A 12,147-nucleotide genomic window follows, 5' to 3' on the forward strand; every position below is an offset into this window, starting at 1 on the left:
GAATAATGTACTAGGTAAAGTGGGGCTTCTGACTTGCCAGCTGGGGTATGAGCGACTTCAGGGACTGCCACAGCTGAAACTTGGCTGACTAACCACATGTGGGAAAATGAGAGCGGTAGCGCAACTTTCCGCACCCTGTGCTTGCAGTAAACAAATGAAGCTCGGGCAGTGTCGGAGGGACCTCAGGTGATATGCCCAATGGTGTTTACAGCGCTTTTGATTCCCATGCGACGCCCGCAACGGGAAGGTTTCCCCTTTCTCTACGAACCTGCTGGTGCTTGCGCCCAACGCAACATTTTCACGCTTGAAACATTCAAGCAACTCGAGGATTCTCACATGTTGTACATCAGACTAAATGTTATCGCAGTGTGATCAGTATTAAGGCTTTGTTTCTTGTTGGCTGTATGTTGGACTGTTTTTTTATGCTTCGCTATGTGCAGGTGCTGAAAGTGTGCCTGAATCACCTTCTGGCACCTGAGCATCAGTTCTGCAAAAAAGATGATCGGACTGTTACGTGGTCTGCAACGGATTTTTCGGACGATGTGGCGTGTCCGTACCAGTTTGCACTGCGCCTCAAGACCTCACAGGTAGCTGAAGAGTTCCTGGCTGCCGTGGAGGAGGCAAAGAGCAAGTCCAGTGGCTCTGTGCCACCTTGTGTAAGCATTTGTTTCTTGTACTCGCACCCATTTGATACTGCACTAACATGCAATGTTTACTCTATTCTAACACTGTCTTTACAATGTGCACCAAATTTTCACTACCAAACAAATGAACAATGCAATGCCCTCCATTGTAACACGTAACCTGATTTTCATATTTCAGCAAATTCTAAGTGCAATGCCCTTGTTTGTTCACCACAGTTTTTTATGGTAAGGAAAAGAGTCATGCCAATTTATTCCGGATCAAAAAAGAAACCTTATTGCATCCAGTCTGCAGTGGACCACGCATCCTTCGTCGTCGCTGTTGAAGGTCTCTGTAGGACTATAAACAAGCATATGCGTCTGATGTTCAAATCTGTCTGTGGCACTTGGGATATTGCATTTCATAAATGTGTTGCAGACCAGGCTCAAGGCTGCCACATCTGTGGATTACAATTGCAGAATTTTAGGCCACTGACTATAGCTTGTCACTATTATAGTTTTGGTTTCACACTCGAATTTAATGTGTGCATCATTAGTATATTTTTCCAGAGAAATGTATGCATTAGAATTGAGTAAATTGTAGTTGTGTGCAAGTACCGAATTGTCTACTTCTAATCTAATATCGGAAGGTTTCTCAGAGTTTAATGCTTATCAGCTTTTGCAAGAAAACATGGTGGTGCACATGGTCAAGAGTCTACGGTCATAGCACAAGAAGAATGTTGCAAGCTATGAGTAAATCGGGCACCTAGAATCAAGATGCACTAGATGGCCTACTCTTATAAACGAAACACAAAATTAGTCCAGCACTGATTACAGCTCAGTTCTATATGAACATCTGGAAAATCTTTTGTTTACTAGAATGTCTGTTCAATAGAATCAAGTGTTTTCTTTCCCTCTGAAGCTGAAATGGTAGTGAAAAGTAGTACCGTAAAAACCGGAATATAGGTCTATCCCCCAGCTAACGAATTCTAAAAATGAAAAATTTTTTTTTTTCAATGGCAAAAGTACCGAAAGACACCCTTACTTTGAAACAAATGCGACTCAGCCGGTTGCACAATGGTGACAGTATTTATTTAAATGCTGCTCGAATGTGCACATGGCCAAGTTTTTAACAGTATCGTGCGACCATCGACCCGCGCGCTTCAAATGCACGTTTCATATGGCACTTGTTTTGTTGAAGGAACCTGAGCTTGCCTATTGGGGAGCAACATGGTAGTGGAAGTTATTTTTGTTATTTATGCTACTAATTTCGTGAAATTTAATGTGTAAATGAATTTTTTAAAGTTGATATCAAATCTGAAGTCAATTCTGAGCTATTTGTTATTGATTTTTATTTACAACAGTTGGCATACTGTAATTTTCATCCCCCATATAGTTAACATCACCAAAATGACTGTTTGCAAAGCTCTCTTTTGTGCTATAAAGCTATTGGTTTATATTTTACTGCACAGTAAGCACAAGAACCTAATTGTAAAGCTTCATTATACATATTGCCTTATGAATGACTTTTGCAAAAGGTGAATTATAAAATTATGTATGGCATGCAGACAAAAATCAACACCTTTATTGTACTCATCATTGCTTCAGGACTTGTGTGCAAACTAGAGAACAATTCTACCTTCATTAATTCTGAAATGGCACAGCAATGAGTGACAGCAACTGCTTGAAAACTAAAAGCTGGAGAAAACTTCACGTGAAGTTTTGTAATCATTGTAATTATGGGACCTAACGCCTGCTGGAGCAGTAGTCCTTTGCCAGTAACGTCATGTTTTCTTTACATTTGTATGCAATCGTCTGCTTTTTTTAGCAGTATCATGCAGCTTGTTGGCCATTTTCAAATCCCTTGCAACCTTATCAGCAACCAACAATCCCAAGCCAGTGATCAAAATCTGCGTGGACCAATAGCACTCCGCATGCGCCACATGGCTGCAGCAATAAATTGCAATGCTAGATTTTTTTTTTTTTTTTCATGCTTCCACTTCTCGCTGTTATTCTTGCTTGGAATAATACAATCCTATGGCTACCTTAAGCTCTGATCCCTCCTGTTCACAGTGATACAAAGATGACGGCACTGTGTCAACAGAATGCCGCTTGGTTCATGGTGCAATGGCACCTTCCGAAGTCCGATTTTCCTCATAATTTGGAGAATGTACAAAGAGCAATTTATTTATTTATTTATTTATTTATTTATTTATTTATTTTTTACTGATACCCTCAAGGTACATAATTGTACATTGCAGAGGGGAGGGGCGAGAATACATTCCAAGAGTAAAAAATACAGGATTAGTTCAAGGAATTTCCAAGGAATAAAAGCAATATGAAAAAACTAGTAATGCACTCATAACAAATAAAACAGAGACTTGCATAATATGAAAGTACAGAAAGAGTACACTTTAGCAAGCAGACAATGTTCACGAATAAGTACATAATTATGCCATTTGCCACCATACATTATTTTCTGTTGATTAGTACATTCTTAAAATGAGTGGGGTCACTGATGCTTACTAATGATGTAGGTAGATTATTCCAGTCGACTGAAGTCCTAGGAAGGAATGAATTATCTCGGGTTCTACTGCGTATTTCTTCGTAATATCTTCGCCATTAAATTAAAAAGAAAGGTCAGAGGATCACAAAAGACAATTCATCAAAATTTAAAAATTTGTATGAAATTGACCATTTCATATGCACTCGTTGCTTAGAATACTGGTGAAAATGCTGTTGAGCGCTTCTCCTTATCTTCCAACAGGCAGCTTATTCTTATTTCAAATCGGCTAATATGACCTGCAGCTTCTGCATCACTGCATAGTGCTGGTGAGCGAGGGCGTATACTGCACACATGTCATGTTGTATCTCTGGTGTAACAGGAATTGGAGCCGGTGTGTTGTGAAATTGCTCTTCGTGTGCAGTTTCTGCTTGTTTAACAGAAGACGCTACTGCTGAAGTCATTTAACTTGTTTTCAATTTCAAGGAAGCCACAATCCTCTCGGAATGTAAATGTGAGTATACCTCTTCACGCTGCACTGTGAAGAGGTATGTTTATACAAGTTCAGCATACAGCTGTCGGCACGCATGTTACATCTTTGAAGGCTAAACTTACGTGCAGTGTTGTAGTCTTCTTGCTGCCGGTTTGGCAGCATGACAGTATAAGCCCATAAGTAATTTATACCATGCTTTTTTATGTTTACAGACAACTCCACCATTGACAAAGGCATCGACAACCCCAGTAGATGCCTCCACATTCTCATTTCGGCTCGATGGAGAAACAGAAATTAGTCCTAGCTCTTCTATGACACCTCCCGGTGGTTTTTCACTAGGACCTCGCTTTGGTGCCTCTAAACAAACTGTGGTGCGCTCGCTGTTCGGCAACTCTTCGACGGCCAGGGAAAGCAAGGAGGCGGACGGTTAGTTGACCACAAGTCTCATGTATGATTAAGTGTGGCTCTGCAGTAGCACAACCACTGCCTGAGCAAAATTTTGAACGCATGTGTCGTACATTTTATTCATAAAAAATTGGGCACCATTTTATGCGTAAAATAGGCTGTTACCTTATTTCAGTGGTCATCGATCATTGCTTTTTTGGTGCAGATGTACAAATTGTATTCGAGGCCAAGGCTGGTCCCGACGACGTTGCCCGTGCTAGGAAACTGATGCTGCCTGACAACTTCTTCCTTTATGAGACAAAGACACCTTGTCCCGGATGTCGAGGCTGTGATGACTGGGAGAGCAAAAAAGGTGAGTAATTCTCCCACTGTAATTACCTCTTTGCTCTTTAGCACAAAAAGTGTGCACACGAAATGTGAAGTGTTGTTCAAGTAAATAAAGTCAGCAGAGAGGCATGTCAGAATGTGCCAGTGGTGCTGCAGCACAAGTGCTCAGCGATAGGCAGGCCACGCAGACGTGGGCAGACACACCAGTGGCATGCAGTGGCAAGGTTCGTGTTTGGAATTGATATGTTTGTCAACCAGCAGATATTTGTTGGCAGAGGATGCAACAAGGCGACAGTGACCAGGGAACAAAAGTGTCATGGACACACTCATAGCTTGTAAATGTGTAATGTGTAATGATGATCGGCTGATGTATCAGAACTCTGCATACACAATTACTACTACAGGCCAAATAAGTTGCAGTGCTCAGCTGGGCATGTATACAGGTTTTCTTGAGGTGCATTTGCTATGAAATGAATAATTTGTCACTGGCAGTATGGCTCAGACCATTTATGATGTAACCATTTATAGTGCAAATCTGGCTGCAACGCGGCCTTTTCTGACTCCCGTTTACCCTCCAATAGAACTCCTTGTATACGCATACTACTTAAGTGCAGCCACGCTAGACGAAATACCGGGTAGAATGCGGCTCCCACAAGAAAAATTCTGTCGACAAGCATGATAGCGAGCAGGCTTCTCAACGAGGTGCACCCACCGATGAGAGAGAGCAACGAGGGGGATGCGGAGGAGATGCATGAGATGCGAAGCAAATGAACGGGAGAAAAAAAAAATGGCGGCAGCACGATGCCTAGGGGACATAGAAGCCTTCCACATCACTGCTTACCAGCAGTGCACTTTACACTGAACATGGCCTCAGTTTACGTGCACCTTTCGTGATGCAAGTCATGCAGTGCAGAATACAGTCAAACCCGCTTTTAATGATACCGTTTTTAACAATATATCGGGTATAACAATGAGAAGCTGCAGCACCATCAACTTTTGTATAGTTTCCATGGTGAAAAAAGCCTGCTTACTACCATGCCCAGAGGCCGCATTATTGGTTATAACGATGAAGTCTGGCTGCTGGGTGTCTGTGCTGAAAGGTAGTGAAATGCGAAATCCTTGAAAAGAAAAATGAAAATGAGAAATTCCAGCTGCTGAACAGCCGCCCTGCACTCATTTTGCAGCCTTTTCCACGTGCCTCTCTCCCGTCGCCCTTCCACCCTTCTGAACACGAACGGGCTGCACCTATAGCTCTATGCCGCACCACTTTCTGAAAGATTATTGGACCGTGCCAACTACACTGCTCCCAGATTGCTCGTTGGCTCCCTATTAAGTGCAGTTCTGCAAACAGCTTTAGCACTCTCATTCATCTTTGTTGGTTGCATTTAAACCGTTCCTGGCCACGTGGTTTCTCAGCTTCGTTTGATGCGCCACCAAAACGGAAGATGGCTGATCTGCCGACTGTTCCTTGGCAATGCATGACGTTGCCGGTGAAAAGAAAATGCATGGCTATAGATTTAGAAACTAAGTGCATCTAACCGATGAGGCAATTGTCGCTAATGTGCTTGCATCGGATAGCAACGGCCACGACCGTAGCGATATGCTGTAGGGCAGGCTCCCTCAATGTTGTCCTCACCGGAAGACCAACATATGATTCAGTCCTTCTGCTGCACTACGTGATGCACCTGGATACCTTGGAGAGGGATGTTGGCAAGCTTCGCGTAAAGCATGCAAGGCTGGTCGACATAGGGTTTCCTCATGCAAGCCAGTAAGAAGTATGTGGCGAGATGCTTGTGGCAATCTTGCCCCAACGTTTCTTCTGGATTTCTCAAGCTGACAGGCTGCTGCGGCAACCTTCTCACATTTTTGAAAAGGCCCCTCAGCAGAGCTCGCATATCGCTTGCCACCCGTGACCTTTCTTTGCAGTTGTTATAGCAGTGCCATTTTTTAACACCGACAACTGTGGCTTGTTGCAAGCGATTGGAGCGCCCAGGAAGTGAATGCAATCAGCAGCCGTATGGAGGAATGTGGTGAGGAGGGGCACTGGCCTCCCAGCCATCATAGTTTTCTCACAATAGCTGCCATCCCCCTATTATGATTTTTTTCATGCAACCCTGTTAAAATCGGTTATAACAATTATCGGTTATAACAATGGAATTTTTGTAGCACTTGAATATTATGTGGGATCGACTGTACTAGGCTTTATGTGCACTTGCGAGCTTCTGCCATTCGTACCGATGTGCCCACATACAAACTTGGTAGGCATTCATAATCGTTGTTGCAACTGATTGCCTGAGGGACCAAACTCCACTTTGTATGCATTGCTGTCATTTGAGCCTGTGCGCGTGATCACATGCATAGTCTCTATGTAATTGTCTACGGGTACAAACATATCAAAGGCGAGCTTCCCATGACGGCATGCCAACCGACTCCCGTGCTGGCTAATCTAATCTAACCAGTGCACCTTTGCGACCAATGTTGTCGTTTCGTGCCACATTAACGAAATGCGTTGCAATGGTTGTACAACAAATGGAAAGCAGAGAAACCACCTTGATAGTGAAAATGAGAGTACTGGTAACACTTCAATGACGGCAACTTGGTCCGCGCTTGCCGTGTTTTCGACGCCGTGTATGCATTGATCGGTCTGAGAAATCGAATGAAACACTGTAGGGGTGCACCTGAAATTTTTGTTACCGCCGGGTTTTTATATATACATTATTAATATTATTATTATCATTACTACTAATTTGTGTGCTTCATGGAAAAACCGCGGGCACTTGGACATTAACCTTTCAACATCCATAAATTGAAATGAATACAATACTCCCGGTCCCACACTTCGATTCTCGAATACGCACAGCTGCTTGGACTACATGTTTTGCATATGTGCAAGCTTTGAAAATCGCCATTTTAGTTATAGTGCGAATATTCGCAACTCTGGCGAGTTATGTTATAAGCGGTCTCCAGTGTAGATATCGGGCTGCTATCTTCAAAAAGGCAGCGTTCAGTTTCACCGCATTCGGTTAGCCTAGATTGACCTAGGCTCTGATATTGGCGTAGACTGGACAATCGCTTGAGGCGAAACCTAACCTCAGCTTTTCGAACGCATACGAGATAGCAGCCCTGGACCCATACTCACAAAACATTTCTTATAAAAGAGAGTTTCTCCATTAGGTGTGGCTGATTGCTGGCCACTCATGGCAGCAGTAGTCACCATGATAAAAAATATTCATTATGATTTCTAACTGTGAAACGCTTTTGTTTAAGAGAAATCTTGTGAATGCAAGCCCTATTGAGCTTGCTTTTTCGGCCCTGATGCTGTTCCATTTTAACGCTTTCCTTTTACCAAGATTCTTCTTAATGCAAGCCTCAGGCACAGGATGAGTTTAGACCGATGGTGCCTTCATGCTGTAGCGCCACAAACGCATGCGACAGCCGGGCTTGTCACAGCAGGCGCATCCACCAGTTACCGTATTTACACGATTGTAAGTCTACTTGAATGTAAGTCGACCCCCCTATGTCGCATGACAGGGGGGAAAAAAAAAAGAAAGAAAGGGAGAGCATACCCAAGAGTGCATTCAATAACGAAAATTTATTAGTAGCTGAAATGGTCACAGGGCTACTCGTCTTCACTAGTGCTGCCATCGTCATCGTTGCTACGGTCCCACAGCGCGTCGTCTTCCCGCGAAATTTAACATTTGGCAAATGACCGCACCACGTCATCTTGTGGAACAGCAGCCCACACCGAATGCACCCAATCACACGCAGCTGTCAGGGAGGCTCTTTTGACAGGTCCGGTTGGCGTAATTTCGCAGTCTTCTGCCGCCAGCCACTCGTACTCACGGCGGAGCAGGTCCTTAAATGGCGAAGATCCAGGCTTGTTTCATGACCATGTCACACTTCACGGGCAGCGACCGATCGCGCATTTCAGCGACGTACGCCGCAAGCTTAGCCTACAGCTCCGGAAAGCGTCCAGACTTCGGCACGTGGGGAAACTCCTCACTTGCCGTCACAGGTGGCAGTCGCACGTTCAGAGTATCACGTTTCAATCGGTGAGCACTGTACATTTCTAACGTTGCTTTGCTATGGTCTAGTTGTTCTAACATTGTTAAAGGAGCTGCTCATACACAAGAGCTTCGTGCTCCCTGTGTATTGCCTGTCTTTGCCTCCACAGGTGTAACGGCTCCAGAGCTTGCGCACCGAAGGCAATTTTGCTGTCGTATCAGTATCTTTCTTTTAGGGTATATTTTTCTCCTCCATGCTTCCTAACTTTGATGGTTGTGTCCGGCACATGATTGTTTGCTGTGCATCAGGGCTCTCGTCACGCTAATCTGTATTAAATGAACCATGACTGATGATTGGGTTAGTTAAGTCTCAAGAATGGCGAAGCGTTGCAAAGATAAGAGTTAGAACGGACAGAGAACGAGAACTTACCGACACTTGTGCGACCAGCGAAGCAGCTCAATAAATAAATAAGGGATGACATACGTCTTTCGTTAGTTGTTCATGAATTTTGGTCTCTTCTCTTATTCACCTGATTAAATACGCGAAAATGTTAACTTGTACAGCAAAATAAGATCTGAAATATAACTGCTGGAGTTTGACGTCTTAGCTTGCCACGGTGAGTGCTGTTTGCGAGGTGCATTTACATCACTATTTGCACTAGTTTTCTACTTAATGTTTTACTTGATGCCATGAATGTGGCCTGCCTCTTACAAGCGGCGACCTTTCTCAAAAGCAGACACTTGAAAATTCATTTATGGTACATCAGACCTTAAAATCACTGAAAATACACTGAGCGCCTTCGTTCCGTCATCTGCTTGACCTGCCACTTCGACATCTACCCTTCGCGGTGCTGTTCCCCAGCACAATGCTGGTGCCCTATGACGGCCGCCCGGTGTGTATAGAAATGGTGTCATGCATATTAGCAGCGAGAATTTGGAGTGGTGCCCTCTCGCGAGTGACATCACAGCCAGGGCGCCACACGCTCCAGCTCGCTCTGCTGCCGCGTGCGCGCGCGTTCCTTTCATGTATGCTTGGGGTATAGGTGGCTCAAGCCGTACCATTTGAAGGATATGTCAGCTTCTTTCTGCTGCCATGCTGAACCAGAGTTCCTTCTTCAAAAGCGCGTGAGTTGAGAAAATTTTGAGCTTGGATATCGCAAGCTATGTAGCATTGAAGGGGTCTACTGCTTTTGCAATGCATATGTGTGCCGTGTCTGTCCATAAATTTTGCGTAAAAAGAATGTCTTCAAATTCAACATGCAAAGTTGTGCACAATGCTTCGCTAAACAGTTAACATTCCCTTAGTATTTAGCTTTGAGAGACATTGCATTTTACACGGAAGAAAATTCTTTGGCATTTGGTGTCAACATGTTCTCCATGTTAGAAAGACACTGCCCAGCGAAGCTGTCATCATGATTCTTATTACTCTCGTGAGTTGTTCTAGTCATATATGACCTCTTTATTTATGCGTAAAAGAAATACACGCGCATTTCGTGCGAAAAACTTAGCTGCTACTTTCACCGCTTTCTGAAAACGAATTGCTCATGGCTGCTAGCGCAGCAGCGCGTCATATATAGACTATTTACATATACAGTTAATTCACAAATACCATAGTAGCAACCACCTGAAAGAAAAGTTTTGTGGTTAAGATCGAGAGGCAATCAATTGCAAGCGAAGAAGTGTTTCATGGTGGTGGCCCTCAGTAGGCGTTATCGAAAATATGGCACACCCCTCACGCAATGGTAGCAACTGACTGTCATTATGGCAAGGCACGCATTGTTCGCGAGACCCATCACTTCACTGCAACTTCTAATTGAAACCATGAAGCAGTTTTTTACAGTGCCAATTGCAATGCCTAAAATATACTCGAGGTACTACAGCGCAGCTTAGGGTGCCTAGAAAAGGAAAATTCAAGTACCTTCTTCTTCACCATGTCTCGATCCAGCATTGTTTAATTATAAACGGAGAACTATTCGCTTCATCAGTACATGAAAGAGAACCTTGCCAACCTTCATTAGGAAGACACCACAAGCCTTGATTTCTTGACCCTCCAGCAGCGAATTATGATATCTTCAATATGTCCCATACTACTAATGAATGACGCCTCGGCTTCTTTCTGGCTGCAGCCATATGGCCCATAAGGCATATTTCACTAAAAAATTTGGGGCGAGCAGCCTGTGTCAGTTCGCCAAACAGATTAGTCATGTATATTTCTCAAGCAACAGACACCAGTAAATTGCTAAAGGGAGTTGAACGTGTAGTACGAAAAAGGGAATATATATTCGTACATTCCTTTTCGTATTGTGCTAACAGCTGTAAGCCTCAATTACCTTATTTCAAATTACTGCCACTTAAACGTGTGAAGAACTGCCTCATTTTGAGAAGCAGTTAAAGAACCAAGTGGTGCTGGTAGAATCTAAACTGCAGTGTTAGGTGTTCGTGGTACTCCCTAGAGTTTCTGTGAACAAATGCAAAAATTCGATATTATATCATGAACTACTCGTCAGCAAACCTGTTTTAGCGGATTAAAATCAACGTAACTGTTGTAGAAGTCATATATAACCAGCGTTTGTGACATACTTGTCACACCACGGCAGGTATGGTATTATAACTGGAGTCTTGTTTGCTATGTTTTTTGCGGTTGTCGATCCGCTCATGAAAAACCCGCAATGGGTTGGTTCGCTCCTTCGACTGGTGCTGTAGCGTTGCCTTTGAGAACTGTATTGTTGTCTAAGAAATAACCTCGTTGAATAAATTTTCGCAAACAAAGACATTTTAAAAATATATTTGAGACGACTGCCATAAGTATACAAGCAGAGAATGAGAGCGAAAAAACAAAATACTGCAGAAGGCACCCAGACACTGCCTGAACTGCAGCAGGCGACAGGTGCGAGTCCATGCCCTGATGTCAGGCGAGCGGCGCTCACAGCGCCCCTCTAATTCCTTCTCGGGGCTAAGAGTGCAGTGATTTTAAATTGGAATAAGTTGGTAAAAGCACGACATGTTTGGTGAGGATAGGGATTACTTGATCAGCACAGAATACGCTGTGGTCATCGCTATTTCATTTCGTTTTGCAGAAGCACTGGCAGCATCCTCAAGACCTGCCGGCCTTGCGAAATCTGCATCAGTAAAGGATGCACCTCACCTGGCAGCAGCTGACAGCACCACAGGCAGCCTGGAAGATGAAGGGAGTGGCGGTGGGCTATTTAGTACAGCTGCACAACTGTCTTTTGCTGATCTGGCTAAACAACAGCCAGGCACAGGTTTCGGTTTCCAGGGTCCATCTCCCAAAAGTGGGCAGTCCCTTTTCTCTGGAGCAGGCACCAAGCTGTTCCAGTCACTCACGACAAAGCAGAAGACAGAAACTGAGGATGATGGTGAGTTCATGTTGATGCACCTGCTCAATATGTGCAGTCTCTTGAGGCAGCACACTTAAGAGGTTTGTTTATAGCGAATCTGTAATGGCTGATGTCACATAGAACTGATGGCATACAGATCAGGCAGAAAGGAGATGCTATGAAGAAAACAATATTTTAGGCAAATTTGTGTGTCGAAACTAAAAACTTTGTAGCAATTGTGACTAGCACAGTTAATTGGCAAGCATCACATGTAATAAAGTGGCTAGCAGCTGGATATTCAATTAAAGGGTGACATCATCTGTTTGGATCAGCTGAATGTCTGTGACAATTTGCTCATGTTTTACATGCGTTGTGTAGATTAGGTAACGTCAGGCCTGCCATATTAGAAAGTGGGACACTTCTGATGTTATAATCTAAAACCAGGAGCATGTCTTGA

The 12,147-nt window shown here is 43.7% G+C and overlaps 1 protein-coding gene across 1 annotated transcript in view; it reads left to right on the forward strand.

The window, feature by feature from the left end:
* The window catches only part of LOC135901764 (E3 SUMO-protein ligase RanBP2-like), a 163,117-nt gene that overhangs the window by 119,899 nt on the left and 31,071 nt on the right, over window positions 1–12,147 (forward strand). The window contains exons 29-32 of the mRNA XM_065431613.2: window positions 441–656; window positions 3,829–4,042; window positions 4,227–4,373; window positions 11,430–11,729. Of these exons, the coding sequence (XP_065287685.1) occupies window positions 441–656; window positions 3,829–4,042; window positions 4,227–4,373; window positions 11,430–11,729 (877 nt within the window). The remainder of the gene's footprint in view (window positions 1–440; window positions 657–3,828; window positions 4,043–4,226; window positions 4,374–11,429; window positions 11,730–12,147) is intronic.

This window comes from Dermacentor albipictus, chromosome 1 (assembly GCF_038994185.2).
Source record: "Dermacentor albipictus isolate Rhodes 1998 colony chromosome 1, USDA_Dalb.pri_finalv2, whole genome shotgun sequence".
NCBI classification, from domain to species: domain Eukaryota; kingdom Metazoa; phylum Arthropoda; class Arachnida; order Ixodida; family Ixodidae; genus Dermacentor; species Dermacentor albipictus.